The sequence below is a fragment of the Theropithecus gelada genome, chromosome 10 (genome assembly GCF_003255815.1).
Source record: "Theropithecus gelada isolate Dixy chromosome 10, Tgel_1.0, whole genome shotgun sequence".
In the NCBI taxonomy this organism is placed as follows: Eukaryota; Metazoa; Chordata; class Mammalia; order Primates; family Cercopithecidae; genus Theropithecus; species Theropithecus gelada.
Window position 1 is genome coordinate 26,803,744 of NC_037678.1, and position 11,208 is coordinate 26,814,951.

Here is an 11,208-nt window from a genome sequence, read left to right on the forward strand (position 1 = left end):
TTATCCAGAGCCAGAGTCTGACAATGGCAGGCTTCATGAAAGACTCAGTTTTCCTCCACCCTCACTGTCCAGAACTCTGCCTGCAAAGGGCAGGACACAGCTGAATCATGGGGGCTGGGAGCACTTCTAAAACTTTGGGATAAGGGAGCTGGGAAAAGGGAGGCGCTGTTCCAGGCATCCACCTGGTGCCCTGGCTAGAGAGGTCTGGTGGAGGGTCATGGGGTGGGGGCAGGAGACAGAAGTGGAGAGACAGAGACAGAGGGGAGGCAGTAAGCAGGATGGAAAGAGAAAGGATAATGAAAAGAGACATGGAGAAAAAAAGTCAAAGAAAGGATGAACACGGAGAGGCAAAAAAAACAATGTGAGGCCGGGAGCAGTGGCTTGCACCTATAATCCCACCACTTTGGGAGGCCAAGGCAAGAGGATCGCTTGACCCCAGGAGTTCAAGACCAGTCTAGGCAACATAACGAGACTCCATCTCTACAAAATTAAAAAGAAAAAAATTTCAACAGGCATGGTGGCATGCACCTGTAGTCCCAGCTACTCAGGAGGCTGAAGTGGGAGGATTGCTTGAGCCAGGGAGGCCAAAGCTGCAGTGAGTTGTGATTGTGCCACTGCACTGCAGCCTGGGCAACAGAGTAAGACGCTGTTTCAAAAAAAAAAAAGAGAACAGAAAAGAAGAAAGGAAGGAAGGAAAAGAAAGAAAAAGAGAGAAAGAAAAAAGAAAGAGAGGAAAAGAAAGAAAGAAAGAAAGAAAGAGAGAGAGAGAGAGAAAGAAAGAAAGAAAGAAAGAAAGAAAGAAAGAAAGAAAGAAAGAAAGAAAGAAAGAGAGAGAGAGAGAGAAAGAAAGAAAGAAAGAAAGAAAGAAAGAAAGAAAGAAAGAAAGAAAGAAAGAAGGAAGGAAGGAAGGAAGGAAGGAAGGAAGGAAGGAAGGAAGGAAGGAAGGAAGGAAGGAAGGAAGGAAAGAAAGAAAGAAAGAAAGAAAGAGGGAGAAAGGAAGGGAAAGCAAGCCAGCCAGCCAGGCGCAGTGGCTCACGCCTGTAATCCCAGCACTTTGGGAGGCCGAGGGGGGCGGATGACCTGAGGTCAGGAGTTCGAGACCAGCCTGACCAACATGGAGAAACCCTATCTCTACTAAAAATACAAAATTAGCTGTGTGTGGTGGCACATGCCTGTAATCCCAGCTGCTTGGGAGGCTAGGGCAGGAGAATCGCTTGAACCGGGGAGGCGGAGGTTGCGGTGAGCCAAGATTGCACCACTGCACTCCAGCATGGCTGACAGAGCGAGACTCCTTCTCAAAAAAATAAAAATAAATAGGTCAGGCTTGGTGGCTCAGCACTTTGGAAGGCCAAGGTGGGCAGATTATTTGAGGTCAGGAGTTCGAGACCAACCTGACCAACATGGCGAAACCCCATCTTTATTAAAAATACAAAAAAAGGCCGGGCGCGGTGGCTCATGTCTGTAATCCCAGCACTTTGGGAGGCCGAGGCAGGTGGATCACGAGGTCAGGAGATCGAGACCATCCTGGCTAACATGGTGAAACCCTGTCTCTACTGAAAATACAAAAAAAATTAGCCGGCCATGGTGGCGGGCAACTGTAGTCTCAGCCACTCAGGAGACTGAGGCAGGAGAATGGCATGAACCCAGGAGGCAGAGCTTGCAGTGAGCCGAGATCGCACCACTGCATTCCAGCCTGGGTGACAGAGTGAGAGTCCGTCTCAAAACAAACAAACAAACAAAAAACTAGCCAGGTGTAGTGGTGCACACCTGTAGTCCCAGTTACTCGGGAGGCTGAGGCAGGAGAATCACTTGAACTCGGGAGGCGGAGGTTGCAGTGAGCCGAGACCGTGCCAGTGCACTGTAGCCTGGGTGACAGAGGGAGATTCCATCTCAAAAAAAAAAAACCAAACCAATAATAATAATAATTAATGAGCATAATAAATAAATAAAAGACAGGAAATGACGGTGAGAGCCTGTGTGAGGGACTAGCTAATGGCGAGTGCTAACAAGGAGGTGATTGTGACCTGCTATGGACCTGGAATTTGGGGGTGATGGAAATGTTCTGTATCTTCACTGTGGTGGTGGTTATATGAGAGTTGGCGAAATTTGAAAACACCAGAAAGGGTGAACTTCACTGTACTGTATGTAAATGACACTTCATCCAGCGGAGGTGGTTCACAACTGCAATCCCAGCACTTGTGGGAAGCTGGGGCAGGAGAATTGCTTGAGCCCAGAAGTTCGAGACCAGCCTGGGCAACATAGGGAGACTCTCTCTAAAAAAAAACAATCAGTCCCAATGATGGCATTCCCCGCCTCAGGGAATGCCAGCGCCCACTTCTTCTGCCACCCCTCCCCCATGGGTCCCGTTAACGGATACAGGGAGGAAGGCATTTCCTGCCTAGATGTCTCCGCCCCCACTGCCATGGAGACCAGCTTGGAAGCTTAGGGGAACTGCTGTGGCCCAGGGCTCAGTGGGGAGGAATAGGAGGCCAGGAGTCTTGGACTAGCTGCAGGGTTTGAACTAGGCTGAAGCAGCAGAACCACAGAGGTGGCTGAGCAGGGGTCTGACCCTGGGGCCACCCAGCCACACTCACACACCCACTTCTCCCTCCAGAGCCCCGCCCTGAAGCAGGTCTCTGCTCCAGGCCTTTCCCTAGTTGGGGAATCGAGAGTTGGGGGATCAAAGTCCCCCACATCTCCCTCCCCCGCTGCAGCTATGTTTATCAAGGTGATGTTTGGGGGTAAGTGGGGTCCCCTGTCTTGGCAGGCGGGTGGGGGGATGAGCACACTCAGAAGCTGCTTCCATCCGCCCTTGGGGAGGGTGGGGGAGGTAATGGCGGGAAAGATGGGAGTGGTGCAGATGGCAGGGGTCGGGGAAGCGGCTCTGTGAGGAGGCAAAGCGAGCACCTGGAGCAAGTCCGTTAAAGGGAAAACCCGAGCTGAGTCCTGCTCATTCACGAGGACTCCTCTCGGCCAGCGTCCGCCGCATCACCCTGGAGCAGGTTTTTAAACCGCACAATCTCTTCGCCATTCAATCCGTGATCCTCAAGCTTCAGCGTGCATCAGACACCTGAAACTCTAGCCACAGTTGCAGGTTCCCCGTCCCTCCGGCTGGAGGCGGGTCGGCCCTGTGCGGTGGTGGAGGGGAAGAGGGGAGTTGGTAGGGGAGGGAGTGCGGGGACGGGCTGGGTCCCGTGGGGGCGGGCCCGGGAGGAGGCTGGGCTGGCGCGCACTTCATGCTTTGCAGGACTCAAGAGACCAACACTTGGGGGTCACCCTATATGGGAGAAAAGTCAACACACACGGGAGATGGATGGAGGGGTCTCCAAGGAAGTTTAAGCAACAGATGTCGGAGCTGTTTTGCCTGGGGCACAGTCCTAGCCCCCTAGGCCCAGTCGCAGCTCTGGGAAAGGGAAAGATGGGAAGGAGAGACAGAGGACCCCAGATGTGGAGGAAGGTAAGAGATCCCACATGCTCACCTTTGCCCTTCCTCCACAGCCGGCTGCTCTGTGCTGGTGAACACCTCTTGCAGGCTGGTGAACCTCACCGCCCACCTGAGGCAGAAAGCAGGGTTGCCCCCAGATGGTGAGGAGACAGGGAGGAGAAGGAGGGGCTGAGGGGTCCCAGGCAGGGGTGCCAGCCCTGCCCAGCCTCTCTCCATGTCCTCTCAGCGACCATTGCTCTCCTGGCTGAGGACGGCAACCTAGTGAGCCTGGAGGAGGACCTGAAGGAAGGGGCTGCATGGACCCAAACCATGGGCAACTCCCTGCTGAAGGAGCGAGCCATATATGTCCTCGTTCGAACCATCAGTAAGGTGGCCCAAGCTTCTCTCCCCTGCAGCTATGTTAGAATGTAAGAGGGGGGCGTAGCAGACCATAGACCACCCAAGGCCCTGTCCAGCCTCCCACCTCAGCTGGGGACCTAGCCCCATTCCATCCCTACCCCATGCTCTGCCCCCAGCCTGGACTAGCAAACAGTTCCAGAGTGAGAGGCAGAGTAGGGACCATCAGGCCAGTCAGGTGTCCTTCATCCTCTCTCCACATGCCACAGAGGGAGAGGACATGGTCCCCACCCGCTATGAGTCCCTACTGGAGAACCTGGATGACCATTACCCAGAGCTGGCAGGTGAGTGTCAGGGTACAGCCCAGGGGGAGGGCATACCTTCTCCCTAGCCCCTACCAGCAGGACTTCCCGGGCCTTCCAGAGGAACTGCGCAGGCTGTCAGGCCTCTCCTCTGCGGGCCACAACTGGAGGAAGCGCGTGGGCACCCGGCGTGGCCGCCATGAGCAAAGCCCCACTTCAAGGCCCAGAAAGGTGAGCTCCCTGCCACCCAGGAGTTGCTAGCTGGGACCGGGAGCCAGGTACGGAGGAGATATGGACACCCAGGGAGACACCCAGAGTGGGACCCCTTCCTGTGGGAGGGACACATACGATGAGAGGCAGACCCTCAACAGCAACTCCACGCACCTATACCCCCAGACAGAACACACTGTACCCTGAGACGGGTCCCCACCACCCCACTGGAATGCCAGCTCACTAAGGGCTGGAATGTCCTCAGGCTTCACAGATGTGGCATAGGGGCTGGCACACAGTAGGAGCTCAGTGCACAACTGCTGGACGAACTCAACAAAGGCGGCAGCATGGTGTGTGGTGGCACGGCCCACACTGGGTTCGAAGGGCTTGTTCTTCCATTCTGGCAGGCCCGGGGACCTGGCACACCACTGCCAACTAGCCAAGTTGGACTCAGACCCAAGGGGGTTAGCCATGACCTCTGCCTTGTGTGATCAGGTGCAAACAGACAGCAACCTAGCACGACTCCTCTTGCAGAATCTGGAATTGCTGAGAAGTTGCATCAGCAAGAGGGGCAAGGTCAGACAGGATTTAAGGCTGCTGGGGGCACCTAAGCTGTGGGTGCAGAGAATGGGATGCGGAGGCAGAGACAAGAAGGGTAGAGGTGGCAGGTATCCCTGAGAAGGGGGAGAACCATGAGTTCATCCTGGCATTCCACCCTCAGAGTCAGATGCCCTTGGGATCACCTACTAATGCCTCTCCACCACACTCTAGACTGCCCAAGGTATCTGTCCTGTGCTAACCACAGTGCAGATTGCAACAGGGCTCCTCCTCCCCACCCAGGGCCCTGATTAAGGTGATGGATTGCACACTGTAGTGAGACATCCATCCTGACCCCACCTCATCAGCCAGGGAGCTCCCTGAAGACAGGCCATCGAGAGAGGCACACAACAGGCTGTGGTCTAAAATAAACTTTTAATTGCACATTTGTGTCTTAGGTTATCTGTGGGGTGAGAAACCTCCTCACTTCCAATCCCAGCTATCCGGGTACAATCTGGTGTTGTGGTCTGGCTGTCGGCGAGGGGTAGAGGTGGGTGCAGGACTGGCCCCCAAGTTTGCACCAACCTCTTCAGGGCAGTGAGCTCAGACCTGTGAAGGGAGGAGCAGCACAGGCTGGTGGTCAGCCTGCAGGTGCAAGAGGAGGGTCGGCCTCTCCCCCTCCCCGCCTGGGTCGGGGTCCACCCACTCACCATGGTTGTACTTGCACTGCTTCAGGGCCTCGCTGAAGCCCTCACACAGGGACAGGTCACTCTGAGTGGTCGAACAGTCCAGGAACTGCCTGATCTCATAGGCGCAGGGCCCCATCTGCAGGTGTTGGGGGGCAGTGGGGGTGGGGGCCTGGGGGTACAGTGCAAGAGGCTGCAGGATCAGCTTGGAGTTGGTACCTGGAGGTGCGTTTCAAAGCTGGGGCCACCTGCCCCTCCCCACATCCCCAGCCTGGGTGCCCCAAGGGTCCTAGGCAGGCTGAGTGACCCAGCAGTGGAGGCGGCTACAGACAGCGTGTTTCTGCTGCCTTCTTTTTCTTTTCTTTTTTTTTTTTTTTTTTTGAGATGGAGTCTCACTCTGTCACCTAGAGCGGAGTGCAGTGGCATAGTCTCAGCTCACTGCAACCTCCGCCTCCTGGGTTCAAGCGGTTGTCCTGCCTCAGCCTCCCAAGTAGCTGGGACTACAGGTGCCTGCCACCATGCCCAACAAATGTTTGTATTTTTAGTAGAGACGGGGTTTCACTATGTTGGCCAGGCTGGTCTTGAACTCCTGACCTCATGATCCACCTGCCTTGGCCTCCCAAAGTGCTGGGATTACAGGCGTGAGCCACTGCGCCTGGCCTCTGCTGCCTTCTAATGGGCACTTTGGGCGGGTGCAGGGGAGGGAGGAGAAGGCTCTAGAAGAGCCCAGTACTCTGCCTGGACTCTCAGAGTATGAGCCCCACCCCCACAAGTTTTAGCACCTTCCTGGCTCAGCTACACTAATCCTCATGACCCCTGACCTAGCCACAAAGCCACATTTGGCTTAGGGCTAGTGGGGTCCCCAGCAGGGGAAAGGTCATCAGGGAAGTGGCTCCCCTTCACCCTTGGGCCCAGCGGCCACAATGTGCAGACCTGGGTGCGGGGAGAACAGGGGCTCAGGAAATCCACCATCCCTCCACTCTGCTAGGGTGAGCTGACCTTGGACAAGTCTCTGAGCCCTCAGGGCCTGGGTTTCCCATCTTTAAAGGGTTGGTTGGGCCGGGCGCGGTGGCTCAAGCCTGTAATCCCAGCACTTTGGGAGGCCGAGACGGGCGGATCATGAGGTCAGGAGATCGAGACCATCCTGGCTAAAACGGTGAAACCCCGTCTCTACTAAAAAATACAAAAAACTAGCCGGGCGAAGTGGCAGGTGCCTGTAGTCCCAGCTACTCGGGAGGCTGAGGCAGGAGAATGGCGTGAACCCGAGAGGAGGAGCTTGCAGTGAGCTGAGATCCGGCCACTGCACTCCAGCCTGGGTGACAGAGCAAGACTCCGTCTCAAAAAAAAAAAAAAAAAAAAGGGTTGGTTGGTGTCTCTCCCTGGGAGCTTAGGGACCCTGGCCTCAAGGGAGGGGCTGGGAAGCCTGCCTCTAAGTGACAGTGAACTCAAGACCAGTGGACTAGGACCCTTCCTGGGCAAAGAATCCTGGGCTGAAGCAATGGTGAGTACACGCGGACACTCCTCACTGGACACTTGGGCAGCTCCCTGTGTGGCCTTGAGAGAATCCTGCCTCAGTTTCTCTTGGACCCGCTGCTCACCTGCTGGGCAGCAGGCTGGGAGGGCTCCGAGCTCCCCCCGCTGAAGGCTCCGGTCAGGGCGCTGCCCATGACGTGTCCCACAGCGGAGCCCACGGCTACCCCTGCGGCCGTGGTCGCCATCTGAGCCATGAGCCCCGGCTGGCCCGAAGGGGCGGTTGCTGGGGCGGCTGCTGAGGGCGGTGGGTGCGCGGGCGGGTGGGCAGAGGGCGCGGCGGGGCGGCTGCGGAGGTGGGAGGAAGCAGGGTTAATCCTGGCCAGACCCCAGGCCGGGGGTGCTGCAGCTCCTGGAAACGACCCCCATAGAGGTGGACGACCCCTGTCTCCACACGTGGGTGCTGCACCCCCGCCCCTCCCCCCGCCAAGATGGCGCAGCAGCAGCCAAGGTCACTCTGCGGACGCCCTTGGGGGAGTACCTACGCTTCCCTAACCCCCTCCCCACAGGCCCCTTGTCCCCCTCACACCTGGCTGGCCGGGAGGCCATGCTGCGGCTTCCCCGAGGCATGGTGGCGGCGGCGGGACCCGGGCGACCTTAGAGACGGCGGCAGCGGTTCTGTCGCGGGGACAAATGCCGCAGCGCTTGTCACAGCCGGCGCAAAAAAGGCGGGGCCCCGGGCGGGGCCTCAGGGACACGCCCCCAGGGGGAGGTGGCACTGCCCTCCAAGCCTGTCCCCCTTCACCCGTCCTCTGGACCTCTCCCTTCCAGCAGCTCCGGGTCTTGGCTGGAAATGGGACCTTGCTCCCTCCCTATGCTTGGCAGGCTGTGCGGGTTCTGGGGACACGGGCCTGCGTGGCAAAACGCCGAGGGCTTAAGGAGCGGGACGTTTCCTTCTGTTAGGAGCACCGCAGAGGGCAGGGAGCGGAGTTGGGGGTTGTTGCGAGCCCTGTAGGTGAGAGGAGACGGGGAGGCGACGGGCTGGGGCCAACCGGGAAGGGGACGCGAGGTTCCAGGCCTGACTCTGCTCTTTGCCCCCTTCCGGGCTCGGCTGTCTGCCCCCTCCCACCAGACAGGGTCTGCTGACCACCGCGTGGCCTCGGGGTCTCGGGTGGCCTAGGGCAGTGAAGCGCGACCCTGGGGAAGGCTTAGAGCAACCCATCCCCAGAACTCCCACGAGGGGGCGTCCCAACCCGTCTTCGACTGCCTGGGCCAAAATGCGCTGCCAACGCCGGCAACCTTAGGCAGCGCCCGCGGGGGATGAGATGAGGCCCCCAGCGCGGTCCTCAACCCCACCGGATTCCCCGGGCCGGCCCCGCCACCTAGTCCCCGGCTCCGCGGGTGCAGTCTCCGACACTGACGGCCTTTACGCGACATCCAGGCAGCGTGTCTATCCCAAAGGCCTAGGAGCATTTGCCCAGCTCAGTCAAATCTAGCGCAAGTTGAAGCCTGTAGCCTCGCAATTTTAGCAGCTTGGTTCCAGGCCAGGTGAGCTGGAGCGCGGATTTAGAACGTTTTCCTGCTCTTCGGGAACGTGAGGTTTATTTATTTATTTATTTATGACATGGAGCCTTGCTCTGTCGCCCAGGCTAGAGTGCAGTGGCGATCTCGGCTCACTGCATCCTCTGCCTCCCAGAATCAAGCAATTCTCCTGTCTCAGCCTCCTGAGTAGGTGGGACTACAGGCTCATGCCATCACACCTGGCTATTTTTGTATTTTTAGTAGAGACGGGGTTTCACCATGTTGGCCAAGCTGGTCTGGAACTCCTGACCTCGTGATTCGCCCGCCTCAGCCTCCCAAAGTGCTGGGATTACAGGCATGAGCCATCGCGCCCGGCTGAACTTGAGGTTTTTATGGTCTTTTCTGGGTGACTTTGCCGTGGTTGTTATTATTACTCCTAGGTGGGGGAAGGCAGGGACTGTCCCTCATCACTGTTTGCTGTGCCCACAGAGGACTCCTGGCACCGGGATTGTGGGCAGGGTGCAACACCAAGAACAAAAGCACCCAGAATTAGGGGTGTGGGTCACCAAGTAAGAGAGGGGGCCCCTCTGTAAGGAAGGAGGAGGTCGAGGGGCGAGGGGAGCGGTGGCTGGGGCGTTTGGCCTTGCCTGGCCTGCTCAGTTCTGTGTGTGCACAGTTGTCCCCGGCCATGCATGCTCTCCGTGGAAGTCAGGTGCAGCCCTGTGTTCTCACACACTGCAGTCCTTTCAGCCAGCCTGTGAACAGGGCCCTTTCCCACCCCGTCTTCAGTTTCTCCTCTCTGAAGGGGGGTGACCACCCACTTTGAGGGTGGCCTCCCAGTGAGGTGAGCACACAAAGGGTGGGCCATTCTTTCCTGGCAGACTCACCAGGCCTGGTCCAGCCGCTACTCCCTTGCTCATGCAGTCCCTGCCACCTGGTTCCTGTTTGCCAAACCAAACAAACTGCACACTTCTCATGGTGGTCCCCTGGGCCTAAACTGTAGAGTTGTTCCTTCAGCTCCCATGGCTGATGGACTGCAGGTTCCACAAGGCATGGCCTTGCACCTCGGAGGCACCCAAGACAACTTAAGTGGGTTACACAAATGAAAATGAGGCTAAAAGGATAACATCGAAGCAGGCATTGAAATGCCTACTTTTTTTTTTTTTTTTTTTTTTTTTTGAGACGGAGTCTTGCTCTGTCCCTCAAGCTGGAGTGCTGTGGTGCGATCTCCACTCACTGCAACTTCCACCTCCTGGGTTCAAGCGATTCTCCTGCTTCAGCCTCCCAAGTAGCTGGGACCACAGGCGCACGCCACCATGCCCGGCTAATTTTTTGTTTTGTTGTTGTTTTGTTTTGTTTTGTTTTGTTTGAGACGGAGTCTCATTCTGTTGCCAGGCTGGAGTGCAGTGGTGTGATCTCGGCTCACTGCAACCTCCACCTCCCAGGTTCAAGTGATTCTCCTGCCTCAGCCTCCCAAGTAGCTGGAACTACAGGTGAATGCCACCACGCCCAGCTAATTTTTTTGTATTTTTAGTAGAGATGGGGTTTCACCATGTTGACTAGGATGGTCTCGATCTCTTGACCTCATAATCCACCTGCTTCAGCCTCCCAAAGTGCTGGGATTACAGGCGTGAGCCACCACGCCCGGCCTGAAATGCCTACTTTTTAAAAATAAAGCACTTTAGCGGGGAACAGTGGCTCATGTCTATATCCCAGAACTTTGTGAGGCCCAGGCAGGCAGATTGCTTGAGTCCAGGAGTTCAAGACCAGCCTGGCCAACATGGTGAAACCCTGTCTCTACAAAAAATACAAAAATTAGCAGGGCATAGTGATGCACACCTGTAGTCCCAACTACTTGGGAGGCTGAGGCAGGAGGATCGTTTGAGCCTGGAAGGTAGAGGTTTCAGTGAGCCAAGATCACACCATTGAGCAAGACCCTGTCTCAAAACAATAAAAATAAATAAAAGTGAATGACTTTAAAGAAAAGATTGCCTGCCAGGTGTGGTGGCTCATGCCTGTAATCCCAGCACTTTGGGAGGCTGAGGCGTGTGGATCACCTGAGGTCAGGAGTTCAAGACCAGCCTGGCCAACATGGTGAAACCCCATCTCTACTAAAAATACAAAAATTAGCTGGGTGTGATGATGGGCACCTGTAATCTCAGCTACACGGGAGGCTGAGGCTGGAGAATCACTTGAACCCAGGAGGCGGAGCTTGCAGTGAGCTGAGATCGCACCATTGCACTTCAGCCTGGGTTACTAGAATAAAACTCGGTCTCAAAAAAAAAAAAAAAAGACTGGGTGCGGAGGCTCACACCTGTAATCCCAGCACTTTGGGAGACCGAGGCGGGTGGATCACGAAGTTAGGAGACTGAGACCACACTGGCTAACATGGTGAAACCCCCTCTCTACTATTAGCCGGGCATGGTGGTGGGCGCCTGTAGTCCCAGCTACTCAGGAGGCTAAGGCAGGAGAATGGCGTGAACCCAGGAGGCGGAGGTTGCATCAGGTTGCATCACTGCACTCCAGCCTGGGCGACAGAGCGAGACTCCGTCTCAAAAAAAAAAAAAAAAAAAAGAGAAAGAAAAGATTATGAACTGTCTAGGTTGTAAAAATCACTGCTGTCTTACTTCTCCTTGCCCTCTAGGAGTCTCTGTGGAGTCTTCTTGAATAAGCTGTGAAACGTTTCCCCACCCGCTTCCCT

General features: G+C 56.2%; 2 protein-coding genes across 7 annotated transcripts; one reads left to right on the plus strand and one right to left on the minus strand.

Moving 5' to 3' along the window:
• Nucleotides 1-2,424: 2,424 nt before the first annotated feature.
• On the plus strand, nt 2,425-5,276 carry C10H22orf15 (chromosome 10 C22orf15 homolog). Of its 2 annotated transcripts, none has more exons than XM_025400705.1 (6): nt 2,425-2,741; nt 3,499-3,585; nt 3,672-3,814; nt 4,051-4,125; nt 4,205-4,314; nt 5,134-5,276. In XM_025400705.1, exons 1-6 carry the CDS (start codon nt 2,717-2,719, stop codon nt 5,165-5,167), a joined length of 474 nt encoding a protein of 157 aa, XP_025256490.1. In that variant the 5' UTR covers nt 2,425-2,716; the 3' UTR covers nt 5,168-5,276. The 2 variants fall into 2 exon arrangements, with proteins under 2 accessions (XP_025256490.1, XP_025256491.1); XM_025400706.1 differs by having other exon boundaries at nt 2,432-2,741; nt 3,672-3,809.
• CHCHD10 (coiled-coil-helix-coiled-coil-helix domain containing 10) lies at nt 5,247-8,424 on the minus strand. 5 transcript variants are annotated; one of them, XM_025400702.1, is made up of 4 exons: nt 7,576-8,424; nt 7,115-7,334; nt 5,541-5,709; nt 5,247-5,439 (listed from the first exon to the last, which is right to left on the minus strand). In XM_025400702.1, exons 1-4 carry the CDS (start codon nt 7,614-7,616, stop codon nt 5,420-5,422), a joined length of 450 nt encoding a protein of 149 aa, XP_025256487.1. In that variant the 5' UTR covers nt 7,617-8,424; the 3' UTR covers nt 5,247-5,419. The 5 variants fall into 5 exon arrangements, with proteins under 5 accessions (XP_025256487.1, XP_025256488.1, XP_025256489.1 ...); XM_025400703.1 differs by having other exon boundaries at nt 5,541-5,688; nt 7,576-7,714; XM_025400704.1 differs by having other exon boundaries at nt 5,541-5,688; nt 7,115-7,281; nt 7,576-7,708.
• Between the last annotated feature and the right edge of the window lie 2,784 nt (nt 8,425-11,208).

Bases quoted from the DNA above. Each gene is read 5' to 3' on its own strand.
- CHCHD10 (XM_025400700.1), bottom strand. From the start codon at position 7,616: ATGCCTCGGGGAAGCCGCAGCATGGCCTCCCGGCCAGCCAG. The intron at 7,335-7,575 runs GTGTGAGGGGGA...CCACCTCCGCAG, and splicing joins ATGGCCTCCCGGCCAGCCAG to CCGCCCCGCCGCGCCCTCTG. The intron at 5,710-7,114 runs GTGAGCAGCGGG...CTGATCCTGCAG, and splicing joins CCCAGCCTGCTGCCCAGCAG to CCTCTTGCACTGTACCCCCA.
- C10H22orf15 (XM_025400705.1), top strand. From the start codon at position 2,717: ATGTTTATCAAGGTGATGTTTGGGG. The intron at 3,586-3,671 runs GTGAGGAGACAG...ATGTCCTCTCAG, and splicing joins AGCAGGGTTGCCCCCAGATG to CGACCATTGCTCTCCTGGCT. The intron at 3,815-4,050 runs GTGGCCCAAGCT...CACATGCCACAG, and splicing joins TCGTTCGAACCATCAGTAAG to AGGGAGAGGACATGGTCCCC.